At 53.9% G+C, this 18,372-nt stretch overlaps 1 protein-coding gene across 1 annotated transcript in view; it reads left to right on the forward strand.

Moving 5' to 3' along the window:
* LOC130568266 (IQ motif and SEC7 domain-containing protein 1-like) overlaps nt 1–18,372 on the forward strand; it is a 49,069-nt gene that overhangs the window by 8,377 nt on the left and 22,320 nt on the right. Inside the window, exons 2-4 of the mRNA XM_057357014.1 lie at nt 1,205–1,371; nt 1,501–1,640; nt 7,306–7,335. Coding sequence (XP_057212997.1) covers nt 1,205–1,371; nt 1,501–1,640; nt 7,306–7,335 — 337 coding nt within the window. The remainder of the gene's footprint in view (nt 1–1,204; nt 1,372–1,500; nt 1,641–7,305; nt 7,336–18,372) is intronic.

Below are 18,372 nucleotides of genomic sequence, written 5' to 3' on the forward strand. Positions count from 1 at the left end.
ATAGCCAGAAAGACCCTCTTGAATGAGCAAACTGAACAAAATTAGGGATCATGGAGATGCAGATTTCATTTTCCAACAGGACTTGGCACCTGCACACAGTGCCAAAGCTACCAGTACCTGGTTTAAGGACCATGGTATCCCTGTTCTTAATTGTCCAGCAAACTCGCCTGACCTTAACCCCATAGAAAATCTATGGAGTATTGTGAAGAGGAAGATGCGATATGCCAGACCCAACAATGCAGAAGAGCTGAAGGCCACTATCAGAGCAACCTGGGCTCTCATAACACCTGAGCAGTGCCACAGACTGATCGACTCCATGCCACGCCGCACTGCTGCAGTAATTCAGGCAAAAGGAGCCCCAACTAAGTACTGAGTGCTGTACATGCTCATACTTTTCATGTTCATACTTTTCAGTTGGCCAAGATTTCTAAAAATCCTTTCTTTGTATTGGTCTTAAGTAATATTCTAATTTTCTGAGATACTGAATTTGGGATTTTCATTAGCTGTCAGTTATAATCATCAAATTAAAAGAAAAAAACATTTGAAATATATCAGTCTGTGTGTAATGAATGAATATAATATACAAGTTTCACTTTTTGAATGGAATTAGTGAAATAAATCAACTTTTTGATGATATTCTAATTATATGACCAGCACCTGTATATAGCGCTTTTCACAATGTGGATTGTTCCAAAGCAGTTTTACAGGAGAAAAACTGAAAAACACTTTTACCGAAATTATTATTTTGTTTTTATTATTCGGGTGACAGACACAGTCTCTATTACATTGTCTTCAGGTTTAATCACGATAAGGTTTTTTCTCTGACTTTTACAGAAATTATTATTTTGTTTTATTATTCGGGGGACAGACACAGTCTCAATGCATTTGGAAGCAGTAACATTTTTAACAGTTGAGTGGGAGGACTATGGTTAAAGTGGTAAAACTTACATCACAGAACAGACATCATGAGCACACACCCTTGTTACACTATAACTGCACATGTGTGTTTCTAGTTGTTTTCTTTTTGACTGTTGTGCCAATGCTTAAACTTTTACGGCCACTTTCACTTTTAAAATGATGTTCGTAACCATTATAAAGCTTTATATCTAAGGAACTGCAAATAAGCCACAAACAAAATCTTTTATTCAGTAGATGTTCATCAGAGGTTATCATCATCATCTCCTGTGTGTTTGTTCTCATCTAGCCAGCGCTACTGCATCTGTAACTCTGACGTGGTCCGTCAGTTTCGAAACCCTGATACCATTTTCATTCTGGCGTTTGCCATCATCCTTCTCAACACAGACATGTACAGCCCCAATGTCAAGCCTGAGCGCAAGATGAAGCTGGAGGACTTCATCAAGAATCTACGAGGTTTTCTTCTTCTTTAATAATATAATAATAATTGTAGCGGTTAAATGTCAATTAATTATATATATTTAAAATAATGAAACATAAAGTACCCTGGAAAATGAAACGAAGTGTCATGTGTGTGTATTACAGGGGTTGACGATGGAGAGGACATTCCTCGTGAGATGCTGGTTGGGATTTATGAACGGATCCAAAAGAAAGAGCTTAAGACCAATGAGGACCATGTGTCTCAGGTGCAGAAGGTGGAGAAACTCATTGTGAGCAAGAAGACAGTAAGTTCAATATAGTCACACGCTATTTTTCTCCTAATGGTGCTCTCATTGCTTTTGGGTAACTTTACAATAAGGATCCATTTGTAAATGTTAGTTAAAATTAAACGTTTATAAGTAATCCTATAGTTCATGTTAATTTTGACATTTACTAATACATATTTGAAATTATTCACTGTTTCTGTTAACATTTGTTAACATAAATGAACAAAGATATTAACTGACATTAGATAAATAAATGCTGTTTTGTTCATTATATGCAAATTGCTCATTATTGTTAGATAATTTATTAAATAATAGGCAAGAGAACGTCTTGGTTACAGATGTAACCTCGGTTCCCTGATGGAGGGAACGAGACGTTGTGTCGAACCGACAGAATGGGGTTTGGCTTGAGAACCTATCATCTTCTGAGTATTTAGAAAAGGCCAATGAAAATTGGCGAATGAAATTTGCATGCCGGTCTCCTCCCCGGATGTCCGGGTATAAGAGGGAAGCCGGCGTGCTCATTCATTCACCTTTGGTCTGAGGAGCCTTAAGCATCCTCCCCTGACCGCTGGGGTGGGCGGCCAGTGTTGTGGCATGAGGGACACAACGTCTCGTTCCCTCCATCAGGGAACCGAGGTTACATCCGTAACCAAGACGTTCCCTTTCTGTCGGTCTCTCGATGTTGTGTCGAACCGACAGAATGGGGTTCCTATGTAAGACGCCACAGCACTGAGCCGCGTCACAATCTCTAGCGGAGCAACGTTGACTGGCCTGGGCGAGTCAGACGTAGACGCTAACGCGAAATTATGACCATCCAGTGGAGAGGAAGGGGGCCCAGAGCTTTACCACAAAGTTGGGAAGCCCCTGCCACCGGCCGTCAAGGGCGGAGACCTAGTTCTCTAAATGGCGAGAAGCCGCCCGGCACCGTAAGGGCCACTGGGTAAGCATTATTCCCCCCGGGGGAAAAACGCTGCAGAGACCACTTCCTACCATAGGGAGGAATTAGTGGAGACACCACATGGTCTCACCATCAGGGGAGAACTCATGGGAAAATGTGTGGACTGCAGGAGTTAACCGCGAGGTGGGAGTCCACCTAGGGAGGTCATGGGTTGCCGAGGTGGGAACCATTCATGAGGATACATCAGACGGAACAGCCCACGGAGGGGGGGTTACCACGTCTGGAGCACTAGGTCCAGTTAGAGCTAAGTGGGAAAACTCAAGTGTATCCCGGCCTAAGGGGGCAGCGCTGCTCTGCCCAGCCTGCCCCCTGGAAGGGTGCTTAGTGATGGATGGAATGCCTGTTCTTTACCCGAGGGGAAAGCAGTGAGGCGGAATAGCCGCTGCTCCCCCCGGAGGGGGAAGGGCTTCCGCAGGCGTTCTCCCTAACGGTTGCCGGTCCTACCTGTTGCCCTGCAGGACGCGGGCTGACACCGGTTCTACGCGGAGGTTGTAGAACCTCGCGAAGGTATTGGGCGTAGCCCAACCCACAGCTCTGCAAATGTCTGCCAGAGAGGCGCCCTGAGCCAGTGCCCACAAGGAGGCGACACCCCCAGTGGAATGTGCCCTAACTCCTAAGGGGCAGGGGCGATCTTGCGACCGGTATGCCAAGGATATGAACCCTCTTGAAGGAGGCGAGCACCACCAGGAGAGCCGTCTTTATCGACAGGCGAGAAAGATCGGCCTCTCCTAGGGGCTCAAAGGGGGGCCTCTGGAGGCCCTCCAGGACCACTCCGAGGTCCCAAGAGGGTACGGGGCACGGGCGAGGCGGATTCAGCCGTCTCGCGCCCCTCAGGAACCTGGTGACCAGGTCGTGCTGTCCTAGAGACTTACCAGCAACTGGATCGTGATGTGCGGCTATAGCGGCAACATACACTTTCAGTGTGGAAGGGGAGAGGTTCTTCTCAAGTCTCTCCTGGAGAAAGGACAGTACGTACCTGATCGAGCATCTCTGTGGGTCTTCTCCGTGAGAAGAGCACCAGGACGAGAAGAGGCGCCACTTGAAGGCATACAGTCTCCTAGTGGCCGGGGGCCCTAGCCTGTGTGAGAGTCTCTACCACCGCCGGGGGTAGGCCGCTCAGGATCTCCTCATCCCGTCCAGGGGCCAGACAGGGAGGTCCCAGAGGTCTGGCCTGGGATGCCAAAACGTCCCCTTCCCCTGAGAAAGAAGGTCCTTCATCAGGGGAATCGGCCAGGGGGGAGTTGTTGTCAGAAGCATCAGCTCTGAGAACCAAGTCCGGTTGGGCCAGTAAGGCGCAACTAGTAGCACTTGATGCTCCTCTTCCCTGACCTTGCACAGGGTCTGTGCAATGAGGCTCACTGGGGGGAAGGCGTACTTCCGCTTGTCCCGCGGCCAGCTGTGCGCAAGGGCATCCGTACCGAGGGCACCGTCAGACAGGGAGTACCAAAGCAGACAATGGGTGGAGTCCGGGGAGGCAAACAGGTCCACCTGCGCCTGGCCGAACTGCTCCCATATGAGCTGAACCATGTGGGGGTGGAGTCGCCACACTCCGCGAGGTGACCACTGATGAGAGAGCCAGTCTGCTGTCTGGTTCAGGTCGCCCAGGATGTGTATGGCTCGCAGGGAGCTGATCACCTGCTGACTCCAGAGGAGGAGGCGTCGGGCGAGTCGTGTTAGCTGCCGTGAACGAACGCCACCCTGGTGGTTGACATACGCCACGGCAACTGTGCTGTCCGACCAGACCAGCACGTGCCTGCCCTGTACGAGAGGTTGGAACCTCTTCAGTGCAAGTAGCACAGCCCACAACTCTAGGCAGTTGATATGCCAACGCAGGCGGGGGCCCGTCCACCGCCCCGACACTGCGTGCCTGTTGCGCATGGCACCCCAGCCCTGAAGGGAGGCATCCGTCGTTACTACGACGTGTCTTGACACCTGCCCTAGGGGGACCCCCGCCCGTAGGAAGGCCATAGATGACCAGGCGGTCAGGGTGCGCCGGCAGAGAGGCATGATGACCATACGCCTGCTGCTGGTGTGCCACGCTCTCCAGGGAACCCGACTCTGTAGCCAGTGTTGGAGCAATAGCATGTGCATCAACCCGAGGGGGACCACCCCCGCCGAGGATGCCATGTGCCCCAGGAGCGTCTGAAATTGTTTCAGGGGGACCGCTGGCTGCCTGAAGTGCTTCAGGCAGTGTAACACTGACTGGGCATGCTCTGTAGTCAGTCACGCTGTCATGGAGACCATACTGAAAGGCAGCTTGTGTAGGTGCTTATTCAGAATACTCAGATCCAAGATAGGGCGCAACCCCCGCCTTTCTTGGGGACAATGAAGTATGGGCTGTAAAACCCGCTGGACATCTCGGCTGGTGGGACGGGCTCGATCGCTCCCTTCACCAGAAGGGAAGCGACCTCCGCCCGAAGTACGGGAGCATCCCTGCCTTTGACTGAGGTAAAAAGGACGCCCTGGAACTTGGGCGGACGAGTCGCGTAGCCGAGACGAATCGTCTTCCTCAGCCAGCCTGACAGTCTGGGAAGCTGAAGCCAAGCTCCCAGAAACTGAGACAGGGGGGACTAGAGGTTTGATCTGCTTCATCGCCCCCCCGGGGGGTGGTTCGATGGCTATCAGTACGGATTCCTCCCCCCCAGGGGGGACCATCTGATGGTAGGACGGGGCAGGAACCGTCCCTATCCGACCCAGCGATGGAGTGGCTGGGTTCGGGCCCGATGGTAGCCTCGATCTCCCTGGGGTCTCTCCGTCAGGGCCGCTTCTGCTTCCGCGACGGCTGCTGATGGGGAGGCGGCTTCCTCTTCGACGTCCTTTTCCGGGAGGCAGCCTGGGAAGTGGGCACTGGAGCCGGAGTCGAAGAGGGCCGGGGCTGCTGGGAAGCAGACGCCGCTCGGGATCTCAAAGGCCTGGAGGCGGCCGAGTCACGGCGGGGCAGGATATGCTTGATGGCCTCCGTCTGCTTCTTCACCATAGAGAACTGCTGAGAGAAATCCTCAACGGTGTCACCAAACAGCCCACCCTGCGAGATGGGGACGTCAAGAAAGCGAACCTTCTCGGCGTCCCGCATATGCGCAAGGTTAAGCCAGAGGTGCCTCTCCTGGACCACCATGGTGGACATCGCCCGACCCAGGGCCCGTGCCATCACCTTAGTCGCCGTAGAGCAAGATCGGTGGTGGTACGGAGTTCCTGCATTACCGCTGAGTCGGTCTTACCCTCGTGGAGCTCCTTCAACGCCTTGGCCTGGTGGACCTGCAGGATGGCTATGGCGTGGAGGGAGGAGGCGGCCTGACCCGCAGCCGTGTAAGCCTTCGACACCATCGATGCCGAAAACTTACACACCTTGGATGGGAGTCTAGGCCGAGCTCTCCAGGTGGCCGCTGTCTGCGGCCACAGGTGCACCGCGACAGCACGCTCCACCTGGGGAATCTCGACATAGCCTCTGGCCGCCCCACAATCGAGGGAAAAGACTGAGCTTTTCTGATTGGAACGGGCTGTGAGGGGCGTGTTCCAAGTCTTACTCAGCTCCTCATGCACTTCCGGGAAGAACGGGACCGGAGCTGGGCACGGCTTGGAGCCGCGCTCAGACTCCAGGTACCACGTATCTAGCCGCGAGTGCTGGGGTAAAGGCGGTGCCGTGCATTGCAGCCCAATGCTCGCGGCGGCCCGGAAAAGCATGGTTGACATCTCAACATCCGCTTCTTCCAGGGCTCGACCCCCCGGGGGAGGGAGCTCCGAGGAATCGTCGGGGTCGGATGCCAAAAGGTCGCCCTCCGATGCTGTGATCGACATCTCATCTTCATCACGCACTTCCGAGTACGTGACGGAGGAACAAGACGGGGTAGGACTGTCTTTTGAGGAACGTCAGACGAGCGAGACGGGGCGTGAACGGTCCGTGAGCCTGCGGCTGGCGGGTAAACGTTCACAGTGATCCCCATATCACCCCCGGTGCTAACCGAAGCGGGCGGCAGGGCCGTAGCCACTGTCGTCACGGATCGGGTAGCAGACGGGGTGGTGGCTTTATCCATAAAGAATACAGCCACCCATGACCGCAACATCTGGATCGCCATCCGCCCGCAGTGCGGGCAGGACGTATCCACAAAGGCTGCCTCAGCGTGCCGGAGACCGAAACACCTGAGGCAGACATCGTGTCCGTCCCCTTCCTCAATGAGTACGTCGCACCCAAGAGAACAGCGGGACATGCCACGCTGGAGAAATTTGCTCTTTTAGAAAAAAATTGCTCAGACACTTCCGGAACTGCCGAGACACCCAGGGGAGAGTCGCTGCAGGAAGGTACCGTCCGCTGCACCACGTTGTAGATTCCAGCAGGATTGGATCAGTGAAGATCTGTGAATCGCTCATCAGATGCTTAGGCTCTGAAGAACAAAAGGTGAATGAATGAGCACGCCAGCTTCCCTCTTATAACCGGACATCCGGGGAGGAGTCCGGCATGCAAATTGTATTCGTCAATTTTCATTGGCCTTTTCTAAATACTCAGAAGATGGTAGGTTCTCAAGACAAACCCCATTCTGTCAGTTCGACACAACGTCGAGAGACCTACAGAAAGGGAACCTTATTACAAGTGTTACCAATTTGTCTTTGACATTTCCACTATTGACTGATTCCATCTGTTGCCAAGATTTCCTTAATTTGCCGAAATCACAAAGTCAGCATATGAAAAAGTAACATTCGAACATTTATATATCTCATCTCCACTTACAGATGGGATCGCTTCACCATGGCCTTGGATGTGTAAGTTTTACTTTTAAAATATAATATTTCAGTGAATTTTGATTTGATTTGATTTATTAGACATATCGGAGCAATACTCTTGTCAAGGATAATTGAGATTTATATATCATCTGAAAGCTTTCCATTGAAGGTTATAAGATAGGACAATATTTGGCCAAGATACAACTAGTTAAAACTCTGGAATCTGAGGGTGCAAAAAATCAAAGTATTGATAAAATGGCCATTAAAGTTGTTAATCAGAGGTTAGCAGGCTAGCTAACAAGTGTTGCTAATAAGAAACAGGTTTTTTTAAATGCTCTCTGTGTTTTTTTCCGCTGTAATGACGTTGTGTAGAGTAGATGAACCTGAAAGCTGAAATTCTAAGCTTTACATAGATACCGAACTTGAGTGGGTATGGGTAATTCCCAAAGAACGGGCAGCAGCAAGCCATGTTTGTAGGTGTGTTTCTTTCCATTTTTGTTCAAGATGTTGCTGCATCCACTCACAAAAATAAAGTTTTTATATATTTACGGTAGGAAATTTACAAAATATCTTCTTGGAACATTATCTTTACTTAATATCCTAATGATTGTCACAGAGATCCTGTGACAAGACTCTTATTTTGATATAGACTCGGTCTTAAACTGGATTTACACACGCTACAACATACACACATTACATACATCTCTGATATGCACATAAATTACTTCAGTTAACGCAGAAATGTTTGTAATCCCATCGATGTATTATTGTTGGAAGCTATCTGTTTTGTAAACCTGCTTTAGACGTAGTAAATGTTTATTAGTTTATGTTATGCATTCATGAAGAATGTGGTTAAGAAATAAGCACAACAACAAGTTTGCATGTTAAGGTTTATTTCTCTGGTTTCATATTTCAACCATTTACATATTCAAACAGATATATTTACGTACTGACTGATCACTCCATTCCAAACCATGTAAAACAATGGCAGACGCCATTTTTATTTGTTCCGTTCCCACCATTAGAAGGTGCTACCCAACTGTATAGTTGTGGAGGGCAGTCTAACGAACTGTTTTTACATGGGGAGTTAGTAAATATTATTTTCATGTGGATTATTGTGGTTGACTTTATCTCAATATATTTGCATATTACGATGTTTCATTTGTATGTATGGCAATGTGAAGTATTTTACACTTATTTTGATAACTTGTTTACCTGACACAATGGTTTAGCCCATGGGAGGGGCTAGAGCTATTTAAATGGCTCCTAGTAGTACCATTCTTCGAGAAGGAAAAGAAGGGGAAAGTTTGCTGCTACTGCAGGAAAGTGTCAGAACTTGTTGAGTGAGTCCTCTAGTGAGACAGAGCAGACACTGCTGTATAGTTGGGGCCAATTTGATTGTTTACCCAATTTATAAATATATATATATATATATATATATTTTATAGTTATTTTGCACTTTGTATATGGACTTGTAAATACACCTGCTGCGCATTGGGATTCTACTGGCACTTGTGACAATACCACCTCATTTCTGGCATTTTAGCGTTTTTCTTGCCTCCACAACCCCAGAGTGCGACCATCCAACTTACCTGCAAAGGCTTCGGGGTTAACAATGATTTTCGGCATGAAAGAAAAATCTATCATTTTGACCCATACAATGTATTGTTGGTTCCATTTCTGTCGGTCTCTCGACGTTGTGTCGAGCCGACAGATGGGGTTCGTCCCTGAGAACCAATCGCTTCCGACTTCTTAGAAAAGGCCAATGAAATTGGCGAATGAAATTTGCATGCCGGACTCCGCCCCCGGATATCCGGCTATAAAAGGGAGACGGCGTACCTCATTCATTCACCTTTTGTTCTTCGGAGCCCTCGCTCATGACCAACAGACTTCGCTACAAATAGCAACTACAAGACTGCCGGTTCTACGCGTGGTGCAGCAGACTGCCCCTTCCTGCGGTGACTTCCCCTGGGCGTCTCGGCGGTTCCAGAAGTGTTAGAGTTTTTTCTCTAAAAGAGCAAATTTCTCCAACGTGGCATGGGTGGCTGTGTTCCCACGGGACTCAGCCACCACCTCGTCTGCTTCCCGTTCCGTGACGGCAGGACTACGGCCCTGCCGCCCGCTACGGCGAGGGTGATATGAGGATTACTGTCAGCGCTAATCCGTCAGCCACTGGCTGTTCTCGTGGGTGCAACACACTCATTGATGAGGGGGATGGACACGATGTCTGCTTCCAGTACGCTGGGGCAGATGTTGTGGATACGTCCTGCCCGCACTGCGGGCGGTTGATGATTCAGGCGTTGCATCATGGGTGGCTGTGTTCCCACTGGACTCAGCCACCACCTCCTCTGCTTCCCGTTCCGTGATGGCAGGACTACGGCCCTGCCGCCCGCAACGGCGAGCAGCGAGGGTGATATGAGGATTAATGTGATCACTAATCCATCAACCACTGACTCGCGGACCGTTCGTACCTCGTCTCGCTCGTCTGACCATTCCCCATGAGAGGGTCCCACCGTCTTGTTCCTCAACCACGTATCGGAAACGGTACGTGATGATGAGATGTCTGTTGCAGCATTGGAGGGTGACTTACTGTCTCTGACGATTCCTTGAAGCTCCCTCCCTCGGGAAGAGCTCAGGAAGAAGCGGACGTCAAAATATCAGCCATGCTTTCCCGGGCCGCCGGCATTGGGTTGCGGTGCACTGCACTGCCTCTCCCAACGCTCACGGCTGGATACACGGTACCTCGGGCTTGAGAGCAGCTCCAAGCCGCACTCGCCCCCAGTGCCTTGTTCCCCCGGAAGTGCATGAGGAACTTAGTACGACCTGGAATGCCCCCCTTCGGCACGTACACGTCAACTAGTTCCATCGCCCTTTCTTCCCTCGATGGTGGGGCAGCTAGAGAATACGTCGATGTCCCCCAGGGGCTCGACCTAGACTCCCGTCCAAAGCACGTAGGCTTTTCGGCATCTCAGGTGTCGAGAGCTTACTCTGCTGCGGGCCAAGCTGTCCCCTCTCTCCACGCTATGGCCATCCTGCAGGTCCATCAGGCCAAAGTGCTGAGAGAGCTCCACGAGGGTAAGACCGACCCAGCACTTATGCAGGAACTCCGCGCCGTCACCGACCTCGCTCTACGGATGACCAAGGTGACCGCGCAGGCCCTGGGTCGGGCAATGTCCACACTTGTGGTCCAGGAGAGACACCTCTGGCTGAACCTTGCACAGCTGAGTAATGCCTAGAAAGTCCGCTTTCTCGACGCACCCATCTCGCAAGGGGGGGCTGTTTGGTGATACGGTCGAGCTGCAGTTCTCGACAGTAAAGGAGCAGACAGAGGATATCAAGTATATCCTCCCCAGCTGTGATTCGACTGCCCTCTGGCCGCCGAGATCCCGTGCACCATCTGCTTCCCTGCAGCCCTGGTCCTCTTCGAGACATCGAAGAGGAGACCACCACCCTGTCAGCCCTCATGTGAAGACCCCAGGGAGATCGAGAATACCTTCGGGCCCGACCCCAGCCATTCCATCGCTGGTTGGTCAATCCAGGACAGTTCCTGCCCCGTCCCAACAGCCCACTTCTAAGAGTTTTCTCTCTCTCTGTGTTTTTATCACAGCCGCTCTCACCCTCTACACGACGGTGTTCGGCAACTCGACGTTGCGTCACGGCGAGACCCAATGTCGAGGATAATCAGCAGCCTAAGCAGTCTCAATCGACGGTGCATTGTGCCACATCATTGTCTGGGTATTATCACAACCGCTCTCACCCTCTACACGACGGTTTTTGGCAACTTGACGTTGTGGCAAGACCCAATGTCGAGGATAATCATCAGCCTAAGCACTCTCATTCGATGGTGCGTTGTGCTACATCATCGCCAGGCAGGTAAAACTGCAGAGCCGATCTCCTCTCCGGGCCCCCCCCCATAGTGAGGGATCCGCACTGCCAGCCATCGAACCACCCGGAGGTCAATGAAGCAGAACGTACCCCTAGCCTCCCTGTCTCGGTCCCTGGGAGCCTGACAAGAGCTTCTCAAACCGTCACGGTGACTACGGGATACAGTCCGTCTCGTCTACGTGAACCAACTCCCCAGACGCCCGCCCAAGTTTCGGGGCATCCTCTCAACCTCAGTCAGAGGCTAGGATGCTCCCGTGCTTTGGGCCGAGGTCGCCACCCCTCTGGAGAGGAAGCGATCATGCTCGTCCCTCTAGCTGAGATGTTCAATGGGTTTTACAGCCCGTACTTCATCGTCCCCAAAAAAGCCGGGGTCTCTAGATCTGCTTACCCTGAACAGGCACCTACTCAAGCTGCCGTTCAGGATGCTCACGCAGAAGCACATCCTGGCATCTATCAGATGTCAAGATGGATTCATGGCAATCGACCTGAAGGACGCTTACTCTCATGTCTCGATTCTCCCTCGTCATCGCCCGTTTCTACGGTTCGCTTTCGAGGGTCAGGCATATTAGTACAGAGTCCTCCCTTTTGGTCTGTCCCTGTCCCCACGAGTCTTCACGAAGATTGTAGAAGCCGCCCTCACTCCCCTCAGGGAGAGACTTTTGACACACTCGCAAGATCTGTTATGTACACACAGGGACCTAGTGCCTCGGCACCTTGATCGATTGGGACCACAGGTCAACCGAGAAAAGAGCAAGCTCTCCCCTGTGCAGAGCATCCTCTTTTTTGGTATGGAACTCAACTCTGTCTCCATTACAGTGCGACTGACTACAGAAAGTGCTCAGTCAGTGTTGAACTGCCTGGAATATTTCAAGTAGTCAGCGGTCCCCCTGAAACAAATTCAGAGGCTCCTGGGCACTTGGCATCCTCGGCGGTGGTGATACCCCTCGGGTTGATGCACATGAGACTGCTCCAACACTGTCTACAGAGTCGAGTTCCCTGGAGAGCATGGCACACCGGCAGCAGGCGGATGGTGATTACGCCTCTCTGCTGACGCACCCTAACCCCTTGGTCTTCAAAGACCTTTCTACGGATGGGGGTCCCTCTTGGGCAGGTCATGAGGCACGTCGTGGTGACGACAGACGCCTCCCTGCAGGGTTGGGGTGCCGTGTGCAACAGGCACGCAGTGTCGGGGCCATGGACGGGCCCCTGCCTGCGCAGGCATATCAACTGCCCAGAGTTGTTGGATGTGCAACTTGCACTGAAGGGGCTACAACCTCTCGTGCAGGACAAGCCGGTCCGGTCGGACAGCACAACTGCCATAGCGTATATCAACCACCAGGGTGGCGTTCGCTCATGGCAGCTAACACGACTCGCCCGACGCCTCCTCCTGTGGAGTCTGCAGGTGAGCAGATCCCTGCGAGCCACACATATCCCAGGTGACCTAAACCAGACAGCCGATGCGCTCTCTCGTCAGTTGACGCCTCGCGGAGAGTGGCGACTCCACCCCCGCGCAGTCCAGCTCATTGGGTACAGTTTGGGCGGGCTCAGGCAGACCTGTTCACCTCCCTGGACACCACCCATTGCCTGCTAGGGTACTCCCATCCGAGGCCCCCCTCGGCACGGATGCTCTAGCGCACAGCTGGCCGTGGGACAAGCGGAAGTACACCTTACCCCCAGTGAGCCTCATTGCACAGACCCTGTGCAAGGTCAGGGAAGAGGAGCATCAAGTGTACTAGTTGCGCCATACTGCTCCAACCGGACTTGGTTCTCAGAGCTAATGCTCTTGACGACAGCTCCCCCCTGGCCGATTCCCCTGACGAAGGACCTGCTTTCCCAGGGGAAGGGCACGTTATGGCATCCCAGGCCAGACCTCTGGAACCTCCATGTCTGGCCCCTGGAGATCCTGAGTGGCCTACCCCCTGCGGCGGTTAGGACCATCACTCAGGCTAGGGCCCTGGCCACTAGGTGGCTATACGCCTGTAAGTGGTGCCTCTTCTCATCCTGGTGCTCTTCTCGAAGAGAAGACCCATGGAGTTGCTCGATTGGGAACGTGCTGTCCTTCCAGAGACTCGAGAGTAATCTCTCCCCTTCCACACTGAACGTGTATTTAGCCGCTATTGCCGCTCATCACGACCCAGTTGCTGGTAAGTCTCTAGGACAGCACAACCTGATCAATTGGTTCCTAAGTGGTGCGAGAAGGCATTGCCTCACCCGCGCTCCGAACCCTCTTGCGACCTGGATGCGGTCCTGGAGCCCCTCGGAGATGCCGCTCTTTCTCACCTCATGATGAAGACGGCTCTCCGGATGGCGCTCAAGAGGGTAACGGACCTAAAAGCATTCTCCGTGTCCACAGATTGCCTAGAACTCGGGCCCAGTGATTCTCAAGCTATCCTGAGACCCTGGCCCGGCTACGTGCCCAAAGTTCCCACCACTCCCCCTACACCAGGTGTGAACTTACAGGCGCTCCCCACCAGGGAGGAAGACCCAACCCCATCCGTGTTGTGTCCAGAACATGCATTGCGCCTCTGCTTGGACCGCACGCAGAGCCACAGGAGCTCTGAGCAGCTCTTTGTCTGTTTTGGAGATCAGTAGGGAGGGCTGTCTCAAACAGAGATTGGCGCACTGGATCATGGACGCCGTCACTACGGCGTACCTGTCCTAAGATCGCCTGCGCCCACTGGGTGAGAGCTCTCTCCACACGGAGTATAGTCTCCTCGTGGGCACTGGCTCGAGGCGCCTCTCTGGCAAACTTCTGCAGAGCTGCAGGTTGGGCTACACCCATCACCTTCGCAAGGTCCTACAGCCTCCGCGTAAAACTGGTATCAGCTCGAGTCTTGCAGGGGCCTGTAGGGTGTACGCCTATGACAGTACCTTCCCCCCTTTCTCCTAAGGGGTTCAGCATACTAAACCAGCCTCCCTTCTTCCCCCACTGGGTGAAGAACAGGCACTCCATCCAACACTAAGCAAGCACTTCCTGCGGGCGGGCTGGGCAGAGCAGCCCTGCCCCTTAGGCCGGGTACCAACTGAGTTATCCACAACATAGCTCTAACCGGACCTAGTGCTACCGGACGTTGTAACCACCCAGCAGGGCGGTTCCGTCTGATGTATCCTCATGATTGGTTCCCACCTTGGTAACCCATGACCTTCCCTAGGTGGACCTCCACCTCGCGGTTAACTCCTTCAGTCCGCACATTCTTCCCATGAGTTCTCCCCATCGGTGAGACCATGTTGGTATCTCCACTAAACTCCCTCCGGTAGGAAGTGGTCTCTGTAGCGCATCCCCCGCTTGAGAAAATAGCGCTTACCCAGTGGCCTTACGGTACCTGTGAGGCCGAAGGCAGTGATCTTCAGTGATCAATATTCTGCTGGAATCTACGACGTGGTGCAGCGGACGGTCCCTTCCTGCAATGACTCTCTCCTGGGTGTGTCGGCAGTTCCGGAGGTGTTCGAGCAAATTTCCTTTTCTAAAAGAGCAATTTTCTCCAGCGTGGCTTGTCCCGCTGTTCTCATGGGTGCAACACACTCATCGAGGAGGGGGACGGACACGATGCCTGCTTCAGTACGCTAGGGCAGACGTTGTGGATGTGTCCTGCCCGCACTGCGGGTGGTGACGATTCAGACGTTGCGTCATGGGTGGCTGTGTTCCCACGGGACTCAGCCACCACCTCGTTTGCTCCCCGTTCCGTGACGGCAGGACTACGGCCCTGCCGTCCGCTACGGCTAGCAGCGAGGGTGATATGAGGATTACTGTGAGCGATAATCCGCCAGCCGCTGGCTCACGTACCGTTCGCACCTCGTCTCGCTCGTCTGATCGTCCCCCAGGAGACGGTCCCACCGTCTTACTCCTCAATCACGTATTCGGACACGATGCGTGAAGATGAGGTCTTGCAGCTTCGGGGGGTGACGTACTGCCATCCGACTCCGACGATTCCTTGGGCTCCCTCCCTCGGGGGGTCGAGCCCAGGAAGAAGCGGGCGTCGAAATGTCAGCCATGCTTTCCCGGGCCGCTGTGGGTTTTGGGTTGCAGTGCACGCACTTCTCTCCCAGTGCTCGCGGCTGGCTACATGGCGCCTTGGGTCTGAGCGCGGCCCCAAGCCGCGCCCGCCCCCAGTACCGTGTTTACCGGAAGTGCATGAGGCTAGGATGCTCCCGTACTTTGGGCCAAGGTCACCACCTTTCTGGCGAAGGGAGCGATCGAGCCCGTCCACCAGCCGAGATGTTCAACGGGTGTTGCAGCCCGTACTTCATTGTCCCAAAGAAAGGCAGGGGGCTGCGCCCTATCTTGGATCTGTGTGTTCTGAACAGGCACCTACTCAATAGTTGCCTTTCAGGATGATCACGCAGAAGCGCATCCTGACGTCCGTCAGGTGTCAGGACTGGTTCATGGCAATCGACGTGAAGGACGCGTACTTTCATGTCTCGATCCTCCCTCAACATCGGCCGTTCCCACGGTTCGCATTCGAGGGACGGGCATATCAGTACAGGGTCCTCCCCTTCGGTCTGTCCCTGTCTCCACGAGTCTTTACGAAGGCCGTGGAAGCTGCCCTCCTTCCCCTTAGGGAAGGAGGTGTGCGGGTACTAAACTATCTCAACGACTGGCTCACCTTGGCACACTCTTGAGATCTGTTGTGTACACACAGGGACCTGGTGCTCCGGCACCTAGATCGGTTGGGGCTACAGGTCAACTGAGAAGAGCAAGCTCTCCCCGGTGCAGAGCAACCTATTTCTCGGTATGGAACTCGACTCTGTCCTCATGAGCGGCCCCGCTCACCCCCCACGGGGGGCGCGAGGCCCGCGACGAGGAAGCCCATTCCCACGTGGCCTCCCGGAGGCACAGATCAGTGTTGAACTACCTGAAGCTCTCAGGCAGTCAGCGGTGCCCCTGAAACAATTTCAGAGACTCCTGGGATACATGGCATCCTCTGCGGGGGTGGTCCCCCTCGGGTGGATGCACATACGACCGCTCCAACACTGGCTACAGAGTCAGGTTCCTTGGAGAGCGTGGCACACCGGCAGCAGGCGTAGGGTCATCACGCTTTTCTGCCGACGCACCCTAACCCCTTGGTCTCCCATGACCTTCTTGCGGACAAGGGTCCCCTTAGGGCAAGGGCCAGGCACGTCGTGGTGTGACGGATGCCTCCCTGCAGGGTTGGGGTGCCGTGTGCAACGGGCATGCAGTGTCGGGGCGGTGGACGGTCCCCTGCCTGCATTGGCATATCAACTGCCTAGAGTTGTTGGCTGTGCTACTTGCACTGAGGAGGCTACTACCTCTTGTGCATGGACAAGCACGTGCTGGTCCGGTCGGAAAGCACAACTGCCATGGCGTATATCTATCGCGCTCACGGCAGCTAACACGACTCGCCCGATGCCTCCTTCTTTGGAGTCAGCAGGTGATAATTTTCCTGCGAGCCACACACATCCCAGGCGTCCCGAACCAGACAGCCGATGCGCTCTCTTGTCAGTTGACGCCTCGCGGAGAGTGTCAACTCCATCCCCGCGCAGTCCGGCTCATTTGGGAGCAGTTCGGCCAGGCACAGGTGGTCCTGTTTGCCTCCCCGGACTCCACCCATTGTCCGCTTGGTACTCCCTGACCGAGGCACCCCTCGGCACGGATGCCCTTGCGCACAGCTGGCCGCGGGACAAGCGGAAGTACGCCTTCCCCCCAGTGAGCCTCATTGCACAGGTCCTGTGCAAGGCCAAGGAAGAGGAGCATCAAGTGGTACTAATTACGCCTCTTTGGCCTAACCAGGACTTGGTTCTCGGAGCTAAGGCTCTGACAACAACTCCCCCCTGGCCGCTCCCCCGGCGAAGATCCTGCTTCCCCAGGGGAAGGGGCACGTTACGGCATCCCAGGCAGAACTTGGACTCCATGTCTGGACGGGACGAGGAGATCCTGAGTGACCCACCCCCAGTCTGGTTGGGATGTCACTCAGGCTAGGGCCTTGGCCACTGGCCGGCTATACGCCCGTAAGTGGCGCCTCTTCTCGTCCTGGTGCTCTTCTCGGCGAGAAGACCTGTGGAGTTGCTCGATCAAGAACGGGCTGTCCGTTCCTCAAGAGAGACTGGGGAGTAATCTCTCCCCCTCCACACTGGGAGTGTATGTAGCCGCTACGGCCGCTCATCATGACCCAGTTGCTGGGTAGCCTCTGGGACGGCACGACGTGGTCATTAGGTTCCTAAGGGGCGCGAGAAGGCGACCACCTTATCTGCGCTCCGTACCCTCTTGCGACCTAGGTGGCGGGCCTCAAGAGGCCCCGCCCCCTTTGAGCCTCTCAGAGCTGCCGCTCTTTCTCACTCTCGATAAAGACGGCTCTCCTGATGGCGCTCACCTTCAAGAGGGTAGGGGACCTGCAAGCACCCTCCGTGTCCACAGATTGCCAAGAAGTCGGGTCCGGGGATTCTCATGTTATCTTAAGACCCCGCCCCGGCTACGTACCACTCTCCCGAGAGACTAGGTGGTGAACCTGCAGGTGCTCCCCACCGGGGAGGAAGACCCAACCTATCCGTGTTGTGTTCAGTACGCGCACTGCGCCTCTACTTGGACCGCACGCAGAGCCCAGAAGCTCTGAGCAGCTCTTTGTCTGTTTCGGAGGCCAGCAGAAGGGAGGGCTGTCTCCAAACAGAGGCTGGCGCACTGGATCGTGGATACCGTTGTTATGGCATACAGATCTCAATTCGCCCCTGCCCGTTGGGAGTGAGGCACACTCCTCATGGGCACTGGCTCAGGGCGCCTCTCTAGCAGACATCTGCAGAGCTGCAGGTTGGGCTACGCCCAACAACTCCGTGTGGTTCCAGTACCTACGCGCGGAACCGGTGTCAGCCCGCGTCCTGCAGGGCAATGTGTAGAACCGGCAGCCGGTAGGGCGTATGCCTGCGAAAGCCCTTCCCCCTTCCTGTAGGGGGATCAACGGCTATTACGCCTCCCCTCCTTCCCCCACTGGGTAAAGAACAGGCATCCATCACTAGCACCTTCTTCGGAGCAGGCTGGGCAGAGCAGCCCTGCTCCCTTATGCCGGGGAACAGTTGAGTTATCTCCCACATAGCTCTAACCGGACCTAGTGCTCCAGACGTGGTAACCCCCCCTCCGTGGGCTGTTCCGACTGATTTATCCTCATGAATGGTTCCCACCTTGGCAACCCATGACCTCCCCAGGTGGACTCCCACCTTGCGGTTAACTCCTGCAGTCCACAC

Source organism: Triplophysa rosa, linkage group LG17 (assembly GCF_024868665.1).
Source record: "Triplophysa rosa linkage group LG17, Trosa_1v2, whole genome shotgun sequence".
Classification (NCBI taxonomy): domain Eukaryota; kingdom Metazoa; phylum Chordata; class Actinopteri; order Cypriniformes; family Nemacheilidae; genus Triplophysa; species Triplophysa rosa.